Source organism: Micropterus dolomieu, linkage group LG23 (genome assembly GCF_021292245.1).
Source record: "Micropterus dolomieu isolate WLL.071019.BEF.003 ecotype Adirondacks linkage group LG23, ASM2129224v1, whole genome shotgun sequence".
Classification (NCBI taxonomy): domain Eukaryota; kingdom Metazoa; phylum Chordata; class Actinopteri; order Centrarchiformes; family Centrarchidae; genus Micropterus; species Micropterus dolomieu.
Window position 1 is genome coordinate 20,645,591 of NC_060172.1, and position 23,093 is coordinate 20,668,683.

A 23,093-nucleotide genomic window follows, 5' to 3' on the forward strand; every position below is an offset into this window, starting at 1 on the left:
TATAGAGTAATGACTAAATTAATAAATCAGTAGTATCTGGTTTATTATTTTAAATATTTTTATTTGATACAGCAGAGAAAGAGAAGAAAACATCTCATTAATGCAATATCAATATTCATATACAGCACAAACATCTGTCATTGGTATATATAAAATAAATAAATATTCTGCGTAATTCATAACCCACTGGTCTATTAAGAGAAAAAAGAAGAAAGAAAGCAGCACCACCACAAAGATCAAAATTTAATTATTTCATTGGTTCTTACTGATTCCCCATGTCTCTTGGGTAAAATCAATAAAGTCCAGAGACATAGCTTGGCTCTTTCATCATGTAGGCCTACATTAATTTTGTTAGTATATTTAGTAGCCTATATATTTTATATAAAAAGTCTACATAATGAGGTTTCTAATTGTTCATATGCGGTTTTGGAAATGAACATATGAAAACAAAACATTACAAAACAGTAGATGGTCACACAAAATTGGGATTGGCTTTTCAGATTTTATTGGTGTTTAACAAATGTATAAAATCACATAGTTTATCACTACTAGTTTATACTCCCTAGTGTTGCAACAATAAATATGATATACTTAGTTTTCCCTTGGATGGTTGTTGGCTAAGATTTGTAAATGCAGGTTTTATGACTCTTTACAACTAGGCTACTCTTTAAAAAATATCTTAATTTATAAAAGCCAACTGCTCCTAAATAAAAAAAACAATTTTAAAACATCCTGAGTATAAATAAAACGCATTTATTCTCATATTCATACTCATATTTCTGAAAGAATTTAATTACATTAAGCCAATAAGGAAGAACAAAAAGCATCGGGGTTTGTCTCTACTCTAACAGACAAAGGCGGAAGTACACAGAACTTTACATCTCGCGTTGTCTGGATACTTCGGGGATCACCACTTCACTGTCAACCACCCGCGTAAGTTCGAAGCAGCTTGTTTGGGAGAAGTTAGTAGAAATGGCGGCGAGAGAAAAGTCGTTGAAACACAGACAGAAACACATAAATGCCACGTTTGAAGCGTCCAGTATAGATTCCACTGCCGTCGGAGAAAAGTTGTTTGGCCACGCAGAAGAGGACGAGGACAGCGACGACGGACCTGTTGTCTTCATCTGCGGGAAGTGCAAGTTGCCTGTTGGGGATTCACTGTCCTGGGATGGAAGTGAAGACGGCCAAAACCAAATAAGATTGAAGCGTGAGTCTGGACTTTAGACTGCTTGGATTTCTTCTTTTCTCGCCCGAACTGAATAACGTTATTCAGGGTGGAGAAAACATCTTCAAGAAAAACAATAGCACTTTGGGATTTGTAACGAAAAATTAAGGTGTCCAGTTCACCTAAGGTTATAATAGTTAACGTTATGTAACGTTACTTAAGTTTTACGGCCCCGACAAAAACCTACCCTAAACATATCTATCTACTGTAGATGACAAACTGCTAACTGGAAAGTTAGTGAGTAAGTTAGTTAAGTACAGCATTTAAATTCAGTTGTAAGTTAATAGAGGTTGGGAGTTAACATATTTGGAAGCTACTTTATGAATAAATTTCTGCTGACATGTTTGTTATGTTTTGGTCTTAGGGGTCACTGACAACGTCTTGGTTGGAAAGGACAATCGTCTGTATGAAATGGGAAAACGATCTCTCTGGTAAGAAAGTATTCAGATCCTTTTACTCAAGTAAAAGTACCAATACAGCAGCGTAAAGGTATGCCATTGCATTTAAAGGGGATGCATTCAAAATGAGTTATTTCAGTAAAATGTTTTTAATTGTCCAAAAAGTGTTTATTGTGTCAAAAGATTGCCCCGTCAGAGTTATATCTTATATATTATTGCATTATTATAATTGATATATAATTTCATTTTGTCAGCAATGTTATATAGAGTGGGAGCGTCTAATTTTAAATACTTTATATATTGTTAGGTAGTTTTAATCTATAATGATGCATCATATTTTGTATGTGAAATCTTAATCTGCAAAGTAACAAGTGACTATAAGTACTATATAGTGTGTATATATAAGTGGAATAATAATATAATAAGTACTAGTACCTCTAAATTGCATTAAATACAGCACTTGAATACATATCCTTAGTAACATTACACCACTGGGCATGCCCCACACCTTTTTCACCTCCCAGAAAAAAATTACAGTATTGTACATAAGCATTTTTTTTGTCCTGCCCAGCAGCCTGGTATAGAGTATGATGACCTGGATACCATATTGTGCCAGACAGATTTTACTTTAACAAGAGAGTATTAATATACTCCTTTGTCTGTTTTATTATTTATTTAATTATGTATTGATTTGTCACCGGGCCGGACAGGGGGGCAGACACGGGGATAGGGGGGCACAAACAGGCAGCACAGAGAAAGGACAAGACCTGCAAGAGAAGGGGGATGGAAGGTGGGGACAACAGGGAATAGCAGACACATACGTAATACATACATATAGATACATAAGCATATATAAGCACTTGTTGGATCAAGTCTGCCCCACTGTATGATTTGGGCTAAACTGTTCCCTTTTCTGTAATTTTCCCTCCGCAGTCTGATTGTGGATCTAATTTGCCGAGGCTGCCACTCTGTGCTTGGCATGGTTTACACATCCACGCCTAAGAACCTGGACCACAAGAGATTTACGTTCTGTTTCAATGTAGCAGACATCGACAGGTATGTTTAGGGCTTGGGCTATTAGTAAGATTGTTTAAAGACACATCAGTTTGCATTTGTTTAATTAATGTGATGTTGATGAATTTCTGAAGAAAGTGTAATGATCAAACATGACTGTGTAAGGTTGTACACCTGTGAAGTTATTTGAAAAGAATTTGAAAAGCATGCAGGTTCACCTTCGCTCGATTCAGTTGAAAATAAGATGAGAGATGTGAAAAAAATACGGCTTCAACAAAAATGAATGCGATAAGATTCAGGTAGTGTTTATGTTTGGGACATTGTATTGTATCTCCTTACTTGTGCAGGTTTAAATGGTACGTATCACCCCTGTACTTGCATTAAACATCCTAATATTCTACTGTGAATCTTCTCCAGCTATGTGCTTGGCTCTGCAAGCCAGATGTTAGCAGCAGAGGGCCCCAAAGAGCAGCCGGTCACCCTCGAGTACAGAGGCATTGTTGAACAACAGCTGACAGAGGTAATTTACTGCTGCTGCTTTTCTTTGTCTGTGTTTTTTCAGATATTGCATTGCTGTGAGATAAAATGTTTCATCCGCTGAGCAGAATATCTACTCTAAAACTCACTGCAATGTGTGACCATGACTTTTTCTCCCAACACAGGTAAAGTTAATCATTAAAATTGTGAAAACAAAATTATAAAAAACTATAGATCTGGAACATAGTGCCAGTTATGGCAGGGGTCCCTGTTCAGTTGTCGTGCTGACAGTGCTTTCACATTGATATTGAGCTGCTCTCGCTTATTGATTATCAATGCAGAGGTTGTACTACTGATGACATCAGCTTTGTTCTGGGAAGCCCTTGCTCCTGTGGCGGGCAGACGTTTATATCAGACATTACCTCATCTAGCCATGTCATCCCCTGCAAATTGATTTATTGTCAATCCCACTTTAGATTAGATTAAAATAAAGAAGTATATTTCCTTTAAATGTCAGCCTCAACATCCATATTCATTTATTTTCATAATTTTCTATATATTTCAGTTTTGAATTATCTTCCTCTCTGTCACATCAGTTTTATTATTAATTAACATTATTGTTATTATGACAATCTAGAGGGTACTTACATTTTTCCCTGGAATAGTGAAGTGATTCCCAAAGTTCTTCCAAATCATCCTTTGTTAAAAAATATCAGTGAAACTGCAGATTGGCCAGTAGGTGGTGATAGTGTGCATGAGTACCTGCCAGCCCTCCCACACACTTGCACCAAGGACAATAGATGTGCAGGGAGCATGTTGAGGAATCTTTGCTAGTGGAAAAACATGTTTTGATCATGAAGTGTCTTTGTCACTTTAGCTGGATGTAGTGAGGTATTTTATTTTTGCTTGGCAATCGAATTCCCTGCAGGTGACAACTGACTAATTATGTTATGAGATGTTTTTCTACGCAAGAGTAAATTTAAAAAGGTTATGCTGCTTCTAAGATAAAAAAAAACAAAACATTGCACGAGCATTAGATGTGTTTTCAAGCCCTTATGGAGGGTTCATGTTTGTGTTTAGTGTTAGCACACAAAGTACCCTGCCATTACTCTGCCTGTGACTCAGATAGTTTATCTTATCTCTTATGTTCAATAGTTGTGACTTTCCAAAATAAATCAACCATTTAGTTCATCTCATGCAATGACGCCCATGTTACCGCTGGGCCCATAAGGGCGCCGTATAATGAAATGTACAGGCTTACCTCATATTCCCTTTGGTTAATATGTAGGTTACCACTTAAATCCATCTTGTCGTTGACTGTGTTTAGTCCACATGTGAGTAGGCTGAAGATTAATCTGGCTATAGCTACGCATTGATTGCATTAATTTTAGCTGGTTTTATAGCCATCTATTCATTGTTAACCGTTGGCGCATTGTAACAAGATTATAAAGGCCTTTGCGTGCCTTCTGTCATCATGTCTGTCAGCATAAACATGAAGGCTTTTTTACTGACAACTACTACTTTCATTTCTTCCCATCTGCGTTGTGGTTAAATTTGTGTCCAAAGCTGTTATGCCAGACTGTTTTCTTGTCAAAGTATACAGTAACATTTTCACTATGGTATGTAAACAGCTTTTTCCTACGCAAACCCCTGTAGGTATCGAAATTCAATACTTTTTGATTCCCAATAACAGTTTCAAAGACGTATCGCAATAAAAGACGTATCGCAAGCTGCTGATCAAATAGTATCTTATTTTTTCAGCTTTTTTTTAAGACTAATCAATTAATCTGAAAAAAATGGTTTTGTAGAAAAACTTTTCTTCTTGTTGAAGCCAGGGTATGTAATGTGTAACGAAACCAGCAAGAGAAAGCTAGATTTTTGAAAGTATCCAACTGAAAAGAAATCTCATCCCCCTTCCTTCAGGCCTCGCTCCAACGCCACTCACAGGTGCGTGCAAGCAGGCGGTTAGGCCAGGTATTTATTACAGTCTTGTGACAGCCACAGATACAGGATTGATTTCATTTTTGTGTCAGCAGAGCATTTGATTTATTGATTCCTGTGAAACAATATTATATAACATGCCTCTGAAATAAATTGCCTACAGTTGCATTAAAGGAAGGTTTTGCTACAGTTGCAGTATAGTTACAAGTCGTATATCATCGCTAGTAATCAAATTTTAAATGATACCCAGCCCCACACTCAAGTGTTCTCTGTCCTCAGCTTTACTGTATATGATGAAGGTGCTTGTCGCCCCTGCCGCCATAGTTAATGTATTCTGTCTGTCTGACTGACTGTTAGACACTTGTTTGGGTTTTTCATCTTGTACACTCACAGACCTGTCTCCCCCTGCCCTCCCACTCTCCCTCCCCTCTTTACACCCATCCATCCCTGACCATTTACCCTCTGGGTTTTGTCATTCTCCCTCCCTCTCTCCCTTTTTTAAATTATCTTTACTCCTCCCGTCTTTCTTCCTCACTGCTTCCTGCTGTTCCCGTCATTTCCCACCTGTCCATTTTCTCCTTCGCTTCTTCCCCATTCTCACTCTTTCATATCCTTCATCCTCCACCCTTTGCTATTCCACCCTCACTCTTGACTCATTTTTCTGCCTTTGCTGTTAATCTTCATATCCCGAACTTCGCACCTTTCAAAACTTTACCCTTCAATCTTGCCTGACCCCCCCCATCTTTCCCAGATGAAAATGCTGGTGATGTCCATGGCACATAGGCTGGAAGAGATCGAAGCTGGCCTTCAGGAGGGATGTGATGAGGCATGACAGTGATGGACGCCAACTTGTCTGGGTGGGTGCTTTGTGCAGGTGTTTAACATGAGGATTTAGTGTCCTCATTCCTCGCAGCTACCTTTTTACATTAACACTTCCTACTCTAAGTTTCATCTCATCCACATTCCCTTAGTTACACGCTTTGTGCTAGCCTCACCTTCTGCACAAGCAACCACACACACACACAGCTTCTACGCTTTGTCCTGATTACCGTTGGTGAAACAAAGACTGGCTGCGCATGTAATCAATCATGTTGTCAGCTCGACTCCTGTGGCTCACGGCACCATCTTCTCTGTATGTGTCAGGGCAGAGTGAACGGACGCCATGAGCAGAAACGTTTATTTGTGCAGGACTTCATCAGGCAGGCTGCTCACTCAGCACAATGCCATATTGATCTGGCCACCCAGGGCCACACACACACACTTTCTTTGTTCTCTTCCTCAAGCGTGGAGCCTTGAAGCATTGATAGATATGTGCTTTTCATTGCCTTGTTGTGGCCAGAATTGAATAACATTTGAGGAATTTGTATTAAAACAAGGTTTTTACATTCTTCCCAAACTCTTTTCTAATATTGTCTGTCATCACATTATTGGATGATTTTTAACTTGGGAATCATCCAAAGACTTCTGTGTTTTCTCAAATATTGCCAGAATTGCTAGGACTGATTTGCATCCATTAAGTTGTTATCACATTGGCTAATTATTGGTTTGTTTATATTTGTTTTGTTTGCTCACAGTTGTACAAGCTTGTTATGTCTTATTGTCTTGGTGTAATAAAGTATTCTGTTGTTTTCAATATTGAAATTATTATTTTAAAAAAATTCAGTATTGTCAGTTTTATGTAAATGATTCAATCAAAGACAACTTAACACTGTTGGGATAATCTTTTTAAATGTTTCTTTTTCTTTGACTTTGTGCAGTAAGATTGTAGGGGATCAGTGGCTCATCCTGCTTTGTCTAATTAGAAACATTTCTTGGATTTAAGAGTTAAACGACAAGTTAAAGGTCTTTGGTGGTGATTATATATTAAAGGCAGAGTGTTTGTTTACCATCTGACCTCTAATGTGCCTAGCAACACTTTCTACCAAGGCGGGAAAGCTGCTACAAGCTGTACCGCTTGCCCTCCCTCATCCACGAGGTTTCATCAGCCTCACAGAACAACAACAGTTAGAAATGGCCAACCAGCACGCTGTATCCAAGGGCAGGTTGCGATGGCAACTGAGAGCACGTGCTATGCTGAGTGCCTGTTGCCATCTCGTCATCGTGTTCACTGCCAGCCAGCTCGCTGGCCGGTGCGCCTGTCAACAGACGTTATCCCCCGCTCATGCTCAGACACATACACGGGGGAGGAGTCCTGAATGAACCCCCCCACCTCCCTCCACCCTAATCTCTGTGTGATGTTTTTCTCTCTGCCAACCCCACCCATGCCCCATCCTTCTCCACCCCCCTCCCTCAACTGTTGGGGGGAAACAAGTCATAACAACAACAACAACAACAAACAAGCCGCGTGGTTTTTTGTTGTTTCTGGTGGTGGGGTTGGTGGTGTTGTCTTCATTCAGTCCTCGCTTAAGGATGAGGTGCCTGCATGCATCCAACACAGAGAATGGATGATGCAAGCTGGCCGGCCAGTCCGCTGTCCAGATGTGTGCTGTTACGCCCTGTAACAGGCTCGTTTTGGAGAATATGTCTCCGTTTGTTGGTTATTCCATTCAGACCAATAAAAGCTCAAGGGCTAGTAGCTGTGTTTGCAGTGAGTGTCACTGCGTATGGCTCACTGAACGGCCTCTGAACTCATTTAGCTGTTTTATATATAGACATAGTGTTGCTGGATGCATTGCACTGCTGAGCGCAATTATTGCACCGGTTTCACCCCATTCACCCCTGTAAGTCTCAACCAATCACCGCCAACCAAGAGCAACATAGAAACACACAAATGCATCAGTCAGTACATCTACACACATTCTGCAAGCACTCGGGGACAAAGGATGAATAATGTAGAGGTAGTGTCTGAGTGAAAGTCGCCTCCCCTCGCCTTCCCTTCTTTTTACCTTCCCTAAGCAATAAGGAAGGAATGTTGCCATGGAGGCAATGAAGCCTCTGCACACCGTCAGCCAATTACAGTCTTCCCTGTGTGAAACATCGGACCAATGGCTGCTCGAACTGATGCTGCTGTTGCCACAGACACTGAAATCCTATTGGCTGAGCTCTGCTCTTTGATTGAATTTCTGATCTTGTTTTTGAGAGAAAACATATCTCAAGGAGTGCCACCTGTGTGCCAACTTATAAAATATGTTGGGTCTTTCTGAAATGAAAATGATTTTTTGTAAGAAGGAAATTGTTTCTTTTTTAGGGGTTTAATAGACCTAAATTCAGTGCCAGTTTTGGTTCTGTAATTATGTGAGCAATGAAGAAAAGAAATGTTTTTGTTTTTTTCTGGCACTTGATACATTCTGAGGTGTATGTGCCTGGGGTTTTGTAAACTAAAAGGTGAAAATACCTCATTTTAATAATCACAATTATTATCAGCACTTTTTTCCTTTCATTTAATTGCACATTTCTGCCTTCCCATCACAATATTTGGTTCCCCCCCTGACAAAAGAACCACACCCCACCAGTTGCTATTTGCTGGTTTATGACCAATTCCTGGTTTAACTCTTGATTTTCCACAGCACTTATGTCACATTGTGTTCCATAACAGTGTCATTTAGTTATGTTATCTGCGCTGTGCAAGTCAAATTTCAGCAAGTAAATTCAAATATTATTCTTTGTTAACATACATTTATTTACATGGTGCATTTATGTAAATCCCAATATATTGTATGTAATAGAGTATTCCAGAACAAATGTTTAACTTTGCTTATTTCTGTTTGAAAATATGTTAAAAATGATATAAACAAACTATCCACTTTAACTAAAAAGACCCTTTGTGTGGTAGAGAACCCAACTGAACTTTTGATTTAGTTCATTGCAGCTACGACTTTCCTCACGTGGTTGGTTGCTTGACATATGCTTCACCAAAATCTTAGATCTAAAGTCATTACGACAGTCTGGTCTCATCTTTGTCTTTGAGTCAGACAGAGTAGATGGAAGGTCAATTAGTAAACCCCTTCATCTGGGAAGTTAAATTTCCCAAGTTAATCTTAAGAATCAGTGTGAGATGATCTTGGAGTCAAGAGGATTTGGGAAACAGTTATGTTTTTTACTGACCGCACCTCTGTGGCGAAAGCGTGAAATCTCCGATAAGCCACAGCCTTCTCATTTCATTAATCACCTTCATCTGTGTCTGGGATCCAACTGGATAGCCGTCCAGTCAGAGACCCGTCTAACGGAATAACCCAAATCCCCTCTGAGTGCTCAAAGGCTCCTACTTCATTAGAAACATCTGCTTGTTTATTTCCTCCCCATGTCTTTGTGTACGCCGGTATCTGCCAGGTCCCTAATGTCTCTCACTCTCTCCTCCTCCTCCTCTGCATGTGTGAGAGCTGCTGAGGAAGGCAGTACTGGTCTGTGAGGTTGAACCAGGATGCTCAGGTTGTTTTTGTATGAGTGCGTGGGGCGGGCTTGCACATCCCTAATGTTCTGTCACTGTGTAGCAGGTTAATCGTCCGTTTCCTTCAGACACAAAGACTCATCCTGTTGCCAGTGACACCCTGGTGTGAGTGTGAGTCTGTCTGTGCGTATATGTGACGAGAAGGGGGCTGAAAACGGGATTAGTGTCATCAGGATCTAAGCCCGAACAGATTGACAGAAACAAAGTCCTGCTTTACACTAAGTGGTCAGTTTGGCCTCACATTAAAAGTGATTTGAATATTAAGACATGATTTTTGTGTGGTCAAAGTCTCTGATGGACGTTTATAAGTGCCATTGGTCAGGTTATCAGATATTGAATGCCGATAGAGCGCACACAGAAGAGATTGGCTGTTAAATGTTTTGACATAAATTTGGAAGGAGAGCCAACTTGTCTCCAGGGTGTGACATGTGTGCTCTCAAGGCAAATTCTCTCTTCAATTTCAACCTCAAGGGGCAGATCAGTGTGTGTCAAGATGTATGGCATAAGAACTCTAATATTAATAGATCAAAATATTTTGTCCAGGCTTGAAAAATCACCCATCAAGCATGTTAATCCGTCATCCCACTTATTTCATAAATCATTCCTGGAGAAATCTGACATACTGCTTAATTTTGTTTCGGACAATAATAATAATAGTTTGTCACGATTCACAATATTAATATTCCCCTGATATGATTATGATGAAAAATATCAATTTAATGCTGCCTCTGCTGGGACAATGGGCTGGATGTTTGTTTTTAATTTGACCCGTTTACACACAGATTAACATTGAAATAATCTGTGCGTCAAGGAAAATGATTTTTTTTGTCTTTATCTCGTCATTGTGAATGTCTTCCAGTAATGCTTCCTGAGGTTATACATAGATTAACAACCTGCCTCCAAATTCATAATCTCTAAAAGGCGGGCTAAGGCTGCAATTTTTTCATACATTTTCATTATTTGTTTGTTACATTTTCTAAATAATAGTTTAATCTAACAAATCTGTAAAAGCAGTGAAAATGTCACAGTTTTATTTCCGCAGCTCAAAACCCAAAGGAATGAGATTTACATTGATATCAAACAGAGAAATGCAGAAAATCTTCATATTCGAGAAGGTATTGTTTTGCATTTTTGCTTAAATTAATTTATCACATCTAAAATTCCCCATCACTATCCCTCACCTGTCTGATGTGTTTCTTAAAACATAATCATCACATGAGGTGGCTTTCTATGAGCTCCGCACTGTAGTAATCATATAAGTAATTCATATGTTGGGTGTGTGACACAACAGGTGTCACCAGAGCAGTACTGAACACTTGGCTACAGGGGACACCTGTACATGTCCTGTACACTATCCTTTCGCTCAGCGCTTTGAATAAGTCGGAGTATTCATGGCCTCAGCCGGACTGCCTGCGGATTTTGACTAACTGTCCTTGATAAACAAAAGGCTCCGGCTCTAATGCATTTCAGAGCCACTCTTGCCCCTCAGCTTTTTTTTATCAGCTTAGCCACGCCGATTTAATCGGCCGCTCCTGTTTGTGTTGTCCTGTGTGTGTTTGTCTCAGAGCTCTGGTGATCCCCCTTTGTCTCGTCAGGGCAGTGTCACCCAAAGAGGTTTATGATGGGGGCGCGGGAGCCACAGCTGAGTAGATTAGTGTCTATAGTGTGTGTGTGTGTGTGTGTGTGTGTGTGTGTGTGAAAAAGGAGGGGTTGTGATATGTGCATGTCAGTCCTAAGGATCCTTCAGCTGTTGCAAGGGCGTTTTTTTCTTTTTTTTTTTTCCCTAGCACAGGTGTCCCGTGGGAAATGAATATGGTATGTGAGACAAGTGGCACATTGAGGTTGTAAAGCAACATAGGCCCTTCCATAGCAGAGAGGCCACTCTTCATTAAGTGGAGCGGAGAGCTTTAGGAATACATTATATGCCTCAGGCTCTGTTTAAATTCTACATAACTGAACAAGAAATTTGGATTCTGTGGAATTACTTATGTAATTATAGTAATTTTAGTGTATTAATTCTGTTTTCTTAGCTATTTTTAAAAAGTCATATATTGTCATGATGTGCACAAATGAAACCAGACAGTAAGCAGGTGCATTTGAAAGACCAGACAGACACATAATGGTTTCAGTATAAATATTTAAAATACTTTATACAGCATAGAAATCTCTTGACACTCAAACAAAACCATCCGTTACAAAATCTTACAAAAGACCCACCCCCGAGTCTGTGTCAATCTCAGTATCAACCAGGGAAAAAAAGCTACAAAGACGTTAATTTCAAACGTTGACTTTACAGTTCGACTTGTGAAACATTGCATGCAACTTTTCCTTTGGACAGGAAGAGAGATCTACAGAATCTTAACAGTGAGGAGCCTCGTGTGCCTGTGGAAGCCTTTTCTGTAGAGTCAACTCGTTTTATGAAGCAACTAACGTGTGAGAATGTTGGCTCAACAAACATTTTAGAATCCCGTCGAACAGAGGCGACAGGAACGCAGGAGTCGTACTTTTATTTACAAGCACAATTTTCACATTACTCTCAGAGAGCTCTTGGCAAACACTTGTCATGGCGGTTAACACTGAAGACTAAACTACAGCATTAAGACAAAAGGAAGTGAATAATTTTTATGGTTGTTTCGTGATCCTAGTAGCAGTTCATCCCACCATCATACCCTCAGCCTGTGGCGAGGTTGATCAGTTTCATAAGGCTTTTAATGCTCTATATTTTCTTCTTTTTTTTGTTTTCCAAAACTGACTGAACAGGTATATCCTCCTGTGAGAAAGTCAGAACTAAGACTCTTACAGTTGCCCTGTGGTTTGTAGAGGTGATGTAACACTTGTATATAAAAAGTTCTAGCCATGAATTATTATCAGTGTTGAGTGGTAGTTTATGACAAACTATAAAAAGTGACAGTTTGACTCCACCCTTGGTACCTACTTCTGTTTCGGTGTTGCTTCTAATGGCACTAATGTTCAGACACTGCAACACTGTGACAAAATCCACACAAGCGTGTCACAATCGACTGCTGTTATACATTAATGTATGAATAATGCAGTGAGGTAAAAGATGGTAAACACCATTGTTACTACAGGTTTTGGTTGTTTAAGAATAGTGCAGTGCGCTTCTTCATCTAGTCGGCAGTGAAGATACAGTGCCTGTGGCTGTCTTACAGAGTTTTCACAGAGACACAACATTTAAACAAGTAATTAGGGATAGGGGCTGGGTCTGTTAGCTGGTGTGAATCAGTATGTGGCTCAATTAGTAACCAGGTACAGCAATATTACATAAGAGAGTATCTCTTAACTAAATCTATAATACAGTGTTTTGTGTGTGTGTGTGTGTGTGTGTGTGTGTGTGTGTGTGTGTGTGTGTGTGTGTGTGTGTGTGTGTGTGTACACCTTGTTGGCAAGGCCCATATTACATGATGTCCCATGTCCACTCTGTATCTAGGACACAGCGAGGTTTAGTCATTGCTGAGGGATCCGTTTCAAATCTCATCTTCTCAGCGTCATCCCCTCTTATTACATAGTGAGATCTTTAAGAAGAGACAACTAGTTTTGAAAACCCTTTTGTTTTCTTAATTTTTAGTTTTTTTTATATGATCAAGTCTGTTCTGAAAAGTGGCTCAGTCGCAATAAAGGGACAGTTCACAGTTTAAAAGGCCGCTCTGGAAGACCTCTCCAACTTTAACAAAATGTTGAGAGGGGCCTCGAGTTCAGTCTGTCTCTCTTTCATTTTCTTTTGTCTTATATCCCTCAGCAGAGGGTCTTGAGCGCACCTGAAGCACAGAGGAGAGTCTGCATGGGGTAGGGAGGTGGGGACACCACTTCCTCAACAACCTGTTCTGGCCGGAAGGAAAACGGCTGCAGCTGGACCTTCTTCTTTAGGATCTGTCCGATTCCCATAGAAGGGAACTTGCTGCGGTGCGTCGGGCTGTCAGGGTCGCTGCTGCTGCTGTTGGAAGGAGGACTGAAGGCCGAGGTGGGGTTGAGGGGACTGAAGGCGGACTTTGGGGGGCTGAAAGCCGAGCTGCCTGGGGGGCTTCCGACAGTGCTGGGGGGACTGCCGCTGGTGTCAGAAGAACCGCACCAATCTGACGAGATGCTCTTCTTGGGCTGCGGGTTGACAATAAGGACAGGAGGACTGGGGATTGTGGCCTTCTTCAAGTAAGAAGAGTCAGGCTGGAAGGCAGAGACGTGACGGGGCGGGGACAGAGTCCCGTTGGTCAGCTTGTACCAGGGTGAAGCCGGGGTGTCTTCAATTTGCTCGGCTTTGGAGAGGGAGCCGAAGGAATGCATGCCGATCGGTGATGGTGCTGGTGGAGCAGGTATGTTGTGTTCTGGGCTCGTATTGACTTGTGGGAGGGTGGCCAAGCGCCTCCGTTGCTGAGGGGTGTTGTGAAATAGAGGATGGATCTCTAGATATTCCATAGAAGAAGAGGCAACGGTGCCAGGTGGTGCCAGAGGTGAATTACGATGGCCACCAGTTATGGCACGCAATAGACCTGAGGAGGAAATGAGAAGCATTTTTAACATTTCAGAAATACAGATTTTTTTTTTGTTTGTCAGGCAAACATTTTAAACATTTGTTTTTGCTCAACTCGCTGCAGATAGAAACCTATGAACTGCAGATTCTTGGAATACTTTTGGCTGAATGACTACGTGTCTATATTGTATATGTCATGTCAGTGAAGACATAACTCTCACACATAATCATCTGAGAGTAACAAGTAGGTGTAAAGGTAGCCTACAGGAACATTCTGTTCGGATATTAACCTTGTGAAGACCAGCTCGCCCTGACATGCTAGATCTGGATCTTGTAGGCAGATGAGGAGAGGGAAAGGAGCTTAGGCCTCAGCTTTTCCCTCGCGGCCTTGTTTGTCAAGTGTAAGCTCTTATTCAAGGAGTGTGATTTTACAGACTCTGACCAGCTATCACTCTTTGTTCAAAATTCCAGGCCTAGTTTAAAAGAATTGCTGTTGTGTTGCTAGACTAATTTAATGTCATTCCTAATTATAGACTACCATACTTTTGTACTTTTGCCAGTCATTTCATCTGACTTTCAACAGGTAAATTAAATTCAGCCTTAAGTTTGTCCCCTACAGTTGACTGGTAACTTGTCCAGGATGTTTCCTCTCAGATGGATGGATGGGTAGATGGAAGGAGGGGTGGATAGATGGATGGATGATTGGGTAACTACGTATGTGTGAAACGGGTCGCTGCTGTACAAGAACATGCATGCTCAGTCAACCTACCCTGTGTGAATAAAGGTAAATAAAATAGATAAAATAAGTAAAGTGGCGCTCTTTAAAACAAATGTACTGTGTCTTATTATCTGTTGTAATGTTTTTGTACTGCACCATGTGATTCCTCACCTGTTCTGTGTTTCTTCTCCTTGCTGGGCCCCTTGCTAACAGCCAGGTAGACGGGCGTCTGTTTGGGAGGGATGGTTAGCTTGTCGACGTGCTTCCTCCACTGGGTCTGGAAGTATTCACTTTTCTGCTTTTCCCCTTTCTTTTTTTCCTGGAACTGCATCTCCTAAACACACACAGCAAACCGGTAATTAATACAGCACATAGCATTTGACAGACCTTTTGTGTTTAACACTATTTTATCACCTCATTATCCTAGCACTCTTTCTAGGCACACAAACTGAATCCAGGTGTTATAAAGAAACTTTGGAATTCCAGCTAGAGTTTTTAAAACGGCATGGGACAAGTGTTTGGTGGATTCCCCTTACCCTGTACTCTTTAGAAAGTCTCTTCATTTTCTTGTTGAGGAGGAAGTAGACGGCCAGAGTGTGGCAGGCGCGGTTGGTGAGGACGGCGCTCAGCACCTCACTGTGCTTATAGCCCATCTTCTCCGTCATATGCAGTAACACCGTGTGGTTTATTTCCTCAATGTGGATCCTTAATGCAGAAAGCATGCGCAGAGCAAGAAGGTTAATGGTTTGTGATGCTTTAAATCAAATGGATTTCTATTTTCTATTCAGAAAACAAAAATAAGCTAAAACAGATGACGTACTGCTGCAAAATACAAACACAAAGCATTTAAAATGTGTGCGAGCCTACCTGTTGAGGTACGGTGCCCCTGTGTTCTTGTTGGCCAGCTGCAGCCAGGAATCTGCCATCACCTGGTGGATATTGGGACGCTTGTTGGGATCTGGCTCAAGAAGCTTCTTCAGAAGACAGATGGCAGCTGCAACAGAGAGAGGGAAATGACTATTCATACGCTACCACAGACACTCAACTCACTGCATGAAGAGGAAATTTTTCCAGTACGGAGACACAATATTTCACTTATGTTACACATCTTCAGAAATGTTACTCTTCTGATTAAGAATGGGACTGCACCGACCACGAATTTCACCCTCATCGGCTTTCATTACGTTATTATGTAAGACAGATGAGATGACACATCTGTCATTAGCTCGATTAACAGTAACTTACATAAGTGGGTTAAGCCATCCCTTTCATTCCTAGAGGGTAACACTGTTATGACACGCTGAGAAGTGTCTGTCATATAAGCGTCACTCTTTCCAGCTAAGTGCAGACACACCATCTCACCCTTATTTTCTCATGTTGTTTGACAGAAAAGCGGTTTGCCACTACACGTAGCCCATTACTAATATTTCCGTATAATGAATTAGCTTTATATATGCCAGTGCAAATATATTCTAATATTACTTATATATAATGACTGTAATGAAAGATTAAGAAGTCTATTATTAATCTGTTTTCAAAGTGTAAAAAAAATGTGACCCCTCTCAGGAACTCTGACAACTGCTCGGAGATAAATGCTATTGCCTTAATGTTTTTGATGCAATGCCACTACTTCTCAGGAAAGCGCAGAACAAACACAAAACCAGTTTGGTTGGTACGCTTGTTTGCTCGTACTCTGCCAATGTTTCCTGTATGCATTTTTTGATGTAAATGTATTTCTGCCAAGGCTGCCAAGTTAATCTTTGAGATTATCAACTAAGATAAAGAAATGCTTTCTGCTGGTTGCGCATGTAAAGTTCTTTAGCATTTGCTTCTCATTTAGTCCTTTCTTTGTTGTGTTAGCTTATTATCTCTACATTTCTATACAATTCTTGTGTCTCTTGGTAAACACTGCAAATGTGCATTTAATTTGTCATGGCCCACATTCTTTTATTCTCTCGCATGGAATCATAACCTGAAATTATCTTGTTTACGTGCTGCTATAAATCCAGACTTCATAAATATCAGTTCTACACTGAGGGGTGATTGCAGGGTTATAAAATATGAGTGGGCATGGTAGTGCACTATCTGCAGGGTTGATGGATTTATTTTTTCGTCACCACAATGAAAAACCTTGTCACCTATGATGTATCTGCATACAGGTGCGCATTTGTGTATTCAGTATTTACCTGTGGAGAGTGAAGGAGGTAGAGGGTTCATCTCCTTGTCCACCATCTTCTGATGCAGGGCTCGGAGACTGAAGGGCTCCACGGTGAACGGGAGAGTCCCAGTCAACATCGCGTACATGTTTACGCCACTGGAAGATCAAAATACACACTTCAGCTCCGGGTGAACTCATGAAATCTACAACTCTATTTGAATATGGTGATATTTGACTGATTACATTATTGAAAAGGGAGTACACTCACATAGACCAGACGTCCACCTTCGGCCCGTACTTCTTCCTGGAGAGCAGCTCTGGGGCGGCATAGGCAGGACTTCCACACTGGGTGCTGAATGGGTCAGAGTATCCCAAGATGCCAGCGCAGTTACTGAGGCCAAAATCTGAGGGACAGAAGAGGTGGGGTGAGTGTTTTTTCTGAGTTTATTACTGTCTTTTCAGCTCACCCGTTAAACCGCTCGCCTCATCCTAGCATTCACACACAATCAGAAGCAGATTAGCACTATGGTGAGAGCTTGTAAGGGTTCCAACAGGATATTTAATTGCTTTTAACCCCTCACCACATGTGAGACACTGCATGTTCCACTCAAACTGAGAAAATCATTTTATTTCTACTGTAAAGTAATTGGCATCAAAGGCCTTCTTTTATTATCATCTGCTTGAATGTTGTTCTTTGCTGTGGGGAATATTATATTCATGAATGAATGGAATTTCTGAATAAAGTTTTAGTCAGAGGGAATAAAAAAGAAGCAGCATCACACTGAAGAAATAAAATAAGATTTAAGAGTTAAATGCTTTATATACAAGAGCACTTAAGTTACCTATGAGCTTTATGTTGTCTTGCTCATCCAGAAGGAGGTTTTCTATCTTCAGATCCCTGTAAGACAAAGACAGAAAACGGACACGTCGTTATTGATTACATTAGATAACTTTTCTGAGCCGTGATCATCATACAATGCACAAACAGGAGAGGTCAGGCCACATACACACGTGCCCCTCCCAATGTGGGTCACGCTGGCTGATTTTCAGGGTCTATTGTGTGCCTCCCGATCCCTCCTCAGTGTCAGAAATCCTGTTATACAGTTATCTACATAGGCCATCTCACCATGATTGAAATTTAGTTCCCAGGCTCTGATAGACAAAGAATTCAATATGCCCGGGAAGAGCTTTGTGAAATTTACATCTGAAATTTGATTTAAAGATGCAGTTTATGTGTTGTTTTCCATAAATTAAATCAAACATTTCATTGGTGTAACAGTATTTGTTGGAGGAACTCTATATATCTGTGCTTAGTGTGTGAAAATCCAGCTGTTGTATAAAACTTTTTTTTCAATCGTATTTATTTTTTAAGAATTTCTTTAAAAAAATTCTTAGCAGCTGTCTTGGAAACTTCTTAAAGCTTGGAGATGCACACTTTGCGAACGAGGATCATGTTTGACTCAGAGAGTCAGCTTTAAACTACTAACAGCCCAAAGCTCTCTAAACTATGAATGGAAAATTGTCAATAAATTTTGAGGCATTTATTCAAATTCAGCTCTTTGTTGTTTGTTTTTTTTTACCTGTGCACTACACCTGCCCTGTGCAGGTGCTCTACGGCCAGCACCAGCTGCCGGATGTATTTCTGAGTCTCCCTCTCATCCAGGCGTTTCTTGTCATAGATGCGGTTCATGAGGTTCCCGCCAGGACACAGCTCCATCACCAGGTAGTAGCTGTTCTCTGTCTCCAGGATGTCCAGCAGCTGCGTGATGTTGGGGTGGCGGATCATCTGCTGGATGTGGCCCTCCCTCCGCAAGTTCTTGGTCACATATGAGTCCTTCTTGGCCTTCCGCTTGTCAATCACCTTCACCGCCACCTGGAGGAATTGTGACAGAGGGTGAGGTGAGGATGTTATTTTAGATAAAGCATTTGGCTATTAAGGTTTGCACCATGTTGTGAGTAATACGCATGGAGAATAGCGCACTAGTGCACTGCTGCGTCTTGGAGAGAGGTTTCAGAGAGTTGTAGTGTAACAGGTGATGGACTGCTCAGTCTCTATTGCAGGGACATAACTCGACACCGACCTCTCCCTCACAGCTGCTCCCAATGTGGGGCAACCCAGGCGCTATAGGGCCCCGAGGCTGCAGGAGGGGGAGGTGTGTGTGTGTGGGGGGGGGGGTTACTGAACCATCATAAACTAGGGGAAAAGCAAATGTTACCCTATCTGTTGAGAAGGCGCCAAGGCCAAATGGACTATTAATATTCCCCCATTTGTCAGAGTTTAGTTGCAGCTGAACACACATGAGGAGCGGCGACACTTGTAGAAACAAGACTGAGGAAGGACAAATTAGGGCCTGCTCATTTTCTGACGAATCTGCGTCAGATAATGAGCAGGCCCTAAAATGAGCAGGCCCTAAGACGGGCCTTCTGTCTGTGTCTCCCTACCGTTGTTGTCTCATTGGAAAAGAAACCTGCAGATACTCCTCATAAAAGCCTCAAAGGTGTCCTTTGCCTCCATCACAAACACTTTGCTTCCTAGCTAATTACATTCAATAACATACCCATCTATTTCATCCTTTGCCCATGTCTCCTTGTATCCTGTCTAGACTGAGTTCAGGAGCATGGCTACCATACACAGCAAATCATCTCAAGGAGAGCCCACAGACATGGAAAGGCACGACCAGTGAAACTAATCACCATATCCATTAATGAAATGGTGAGGGCCAAAGTGGCTGTGTGTGTGTCCTCTCTTTCTACTGTCCTTCAGCTTGTCTTTCTTTTTTACTTTTGTCCTTTCATCTCTGATAATTGATTCACCTCTGAAAACCTTTTTACAGCTGCTAATTAAACCTGAGTGTGTGTGTGTGTGTGTGTGTGTGTGTGTGTGTTGAGCTGTCACAAAACAGTAATAGATGGCCCGTGTTTATACAAAGCCGTGTGGATAAGAGATGGGGTACTGGGTATGTATGGGGGGATGGGGCACTGCATTTACAGTAGGCTAGTCTATATGAGGAGGGGAGGGTGTATATAGGAGGAGGGGTGTGCCCAGCCAGGGGGCTTCTGGGGGATTCAGTTGTTTATCAAGCGCCCCTCAGACAGAAAAGGGGGGAAGGTGGGGGAGTATGGGGAAAGTGGGTTACAGACATCAAAAACACGTGCATATGACCTCCCCAGCCCCCTGACCACGACAGCACCATCTTTCTATGATTTCTGATTGCAGCTGAACACACATGAGGAGCGGCGACACTTGTAGAAACAAGACTGAGGAAGGACAAATTAGGCCCCCGAACCGTTTGCTTGAATAAACTCACTGCCTTCTACTCCCTCCCAGCCTTTAAGACCCTGTATTCCGCTGAATGAGCGAGAGAGTGCAAAGAGAGGGAGAGAGTATGTTATGTGCTTGGCTGTGTGATTGCCAGTGTTTGCATCATCCTCAACAAAGAGAGTAAGAGAAGAGGAGAGGAGCGCTTTCTTTTTCCCCCATTGGCAACATAATGGAAGGGGGGTGCCTCATATGCAAATTAGGGGGGGGGGGTAATCTTTAATATAGCCTACTTTAATATGCCAATTGTTATTTTAAGTGGCACAGCCTATTCAGGTTTACATAGACAAACAGACTACAGGCAAGCACAGTAGGCCTACTTGTTTTCCAATATGCAAATTTCCTGGCTGATCCTCAAAAAAAACCTGGGGAGACAAAGGCAACCAGTGGCCAATGGTAGCCCACATCAAAGCCCTGCGCTGGCAGAATCATAATGAGGCTGAAGCCCATTTATCAACCACATGATTTCATATGCAAGTAGCTGCTCTGCTCTCTCATAGGCCGGGCAATTTTCCTCTCTGTCCCTATCGCAGGCTTGCGCGCCCAACAGCGGTGAGATCACCACCACCAGCAGCAAACAAAGCAAGAGGTTCAGAAAAAGCCACATAGCGCACAACTATCCAGCACATGTTAGGTATCAAGACTGGCAGCTCTAGCTCTTTCTGTCTCTCTTACACACACAAAAAGTAAATATTGTCACTAGAGGTTGGCTAGAAAACAAGCCCTGCTGTGCACATAGCTGAGTTCAACAGCTGGCAGTGCCGCATGAGCTCATTAACAAAGCCTCCCATTGCAAACAAGGCTGATCACTTTCTCTGAGTAAGCTAAGAGACTGATTCGATTGCCACGTAGTAAAGTCATAATTTATAAACTGCCATGAATTGACGAAGGGTTGTTCTTGGTTCACATGCATGTAAGTGACAGCCGACACCGTCTGCTGGAATGAAATAAAGTAAAACCAAATCAGACTCCATGTTGCATGCCACCAGGTTTGTAAATGCTAAAATACAGTCAGAACAAACGCAGCTAGTTTTTTAAAGAAAGAAAATGACAAAAGTGTATTTTTTCCTCAAAAGTTGTTTTTGTTTTGTTTGCAAATCACGTGCAAGAAATCACGTTAATTATGATCAAAATAGCAGCATATGCATTTAAATTAAACCAGGAAATACAAAACATAGCCTATTGCACACAATTTTACCAAATCCTGTTGCCATTTGTATTGTCATAATGTGCATTGTGTATTTCCACTTTGTGACTCCCCGCAGTCCGCTTACCTTTTCCCCAGTCAACGCGTGGAGACCTTCTCTAACTTTGGCGAACGATCCTTCTCCCAGCTTCCTCCCAATCAGATAGTTCCCGACCCGTTTGGTGTGGTAAAAGTTCTTAAGGATGTCCGCTGCAGGACTGCATAGAGATGCCGGGAGGACGCTCTCATTCCCGGTGCTGTTTGGGGTTTTACCCTCATATAACCCGTGGCTGTTGTCCACTACCATGTCGCTGTCCGCAACTGGCATAACAGCCCCCTTGTCAAACGTCTCCTTTTAACAAGGGAGAAAACTACGCAGCTCGTCCCTCGCCCAGCTTAAAGCCAGGTATTAAATGCTTAACGTCCGGTAAAGTGCGTTAACTCTGCTCTGCCTGCGTCTCGCCCCTAATAGCAAATTAAGGGAACCGGAGCCTGTGCCACCTGTTCACCCAAAGCATCCAGTGAGCGCACTCAGCAGGTTCCGAGACAAGTCTTGATGAGTGTATCAGCTTAGATTTAAATGACACAGAAAAAACAATGACACACTCAGTCATGGAAAGTTATTAACTGACGCACCTGTCTGAATACTTAAAAAAGCTAAGGCTCAGTGAGAGGTAGGCTATTACTCCGCGTCCTTTCTCCGGGCATGAGCTTCTCCTGAATAGTCTGTGCGCAGGAAGCGTGTTTTTCAGTTTGAAATGACTTTACCGGTCCTCTGGGTGGGCGTTTCTTAGTGAGAGGATGGGAAAAAAACACACACACACACACACACACACATACACATCCCCTCACACTGTGGTGGTAGCCAGGGTGATTTTAAATCCAATCAGCGCAGGCGGGCGGAGCACATGGGAGAACAAGGGGGACAACTGCACCCGGTACCGCTGCCCCGCCGTTTCACGTGGTGCGCTCAGATTGTACACGTCTATGAACAAAGAATTGCTTATAGGCTATTTGTAGCCAGAACAGAGGTGAGCAACACCGTCACTACAAACGCTGAGATCTGTTTTAAATTCCCATGGCGAGATTTCTGGGTGTCTATGCATTGTTCCTTTAGGTATTATTAGATTTGGCATTAAGTGTAAAGGGTCCGCATGTTCACACCATGCGCTGTGCATGCAGACCCACAATTCCTTACCTGGCATAGGGACGGCAATAAATCATACACGCATGCTTACAGTGAGAGTTGGTCAGTTTCATATAACATCATCTAGTCCCCCCCCCCCGTCCCCCCAAATGTATTGGTTGTTGCTGAACTTGGAGTTCAGCCAGCAATACAAAGTTAACACTAGGCTACTCCAGTAGCCAACAGCAGCGGCAAGACAAAGAAGTATTCCTCCTCCTCGGTCACTGAGGTGTTCACTGGCCTAATTAACATTGTGTTCATCACTCAAAGGAGGACACCAGCAGGGAGGGGCAACTGTTTGAGACATATTTCTACTCTTGTTTTTGACGTCGGCTTGTGCTAATCTGGCATTATCATATAGCCTACGTTTTACTATAAAGTGAACCTGCAGGGGCTGAACAAAATAACAGAAACACCTGACAATATGATGAAATCCAATCCAATAGCCCGGCAATAAATACAACCAATGTGAAGCTTTGAAAGAAGTGTTGATGTATTATGTGGCGGGAATTTGATGTATTGATGTATTATGTGGCGGGAATTTGTGGTGTCGCTGTATCAGATTTAAAAATATATACAGGTGTCCTCTCTTTTGTTCACT

At 41.8% G+C, this 23,093-nt stretch overlaps 2 protein-coding genes across 3 annotated transcripts; one reads left to right on the top strand and one right to left on the bottom strand.

Annotated features, from left to right (window-relative positions):
• The first annotated feature begins 883 nt into the window (after positions 1-883).
• Positions 884-6,688, top strand: mis18a (MIS18 kinetochore protein A). Of its 2 annotated transcripts, none has more exons than XM_046040664.1 (6): positions 884-1,207; positions 1,590-1,656; positions 2,557-2,679; positions 3,055-3,157; positions 5,807-5,912; positions 6,199-6,688. In XM_046040664.1, exons 1-5 carry the CDS (start codon positions 973-975, stop codon positions 5,885-5,887), a joined length of 609 nt encoding a protein of 202 aa, XP_045896620.1. In that variant the 5' UTR covers positions 884-972; the 3' UTR covers positions 5,888-5,912; positions 6,199-6,688. The 2 variants fall into 2 exon arrangements, with proteins under 2 accessions (XP_045896620.1, XP_045896621.1); XM_046040665.1 differs by having other exon boundaries at positions 6,204-6,688.
• A 4,922-nt stretch (positions 6,689-11,610) lies between these two features.
• On the bottom strand, positions 11,611-22,018 carry hunk (hormonally up-regulated Neu-associated kinase). Its single transcript, XM_046040663.1, has 9 exons — positions 21,395-22,018; positions 18,382-18,674; positions 17,644-17,699; positions 17,070-17,205; positions 16,830-16,957; positions 15,511-15,637; positions 15,180-15,348; positions 14,815-14,977; positions 11,611-13,944 (listed from the first exon to the last, which is right to left on the bottom strand). The coding sequence occupies exons 1-9, from the start codon at positions 21,632-21,634 to the stop codon at positions 13,196-13,198; spliced, it is 2,061 nt and encodes a 686-aa protein (XP_045896619.1). The 5' UTR covers positions 21,635-22,018; the 3' UTR covers positions 11,611-13,195.
• Between the last annotated feature and the right edge of the window lie 1,075 nt (positions 22,019-23,093).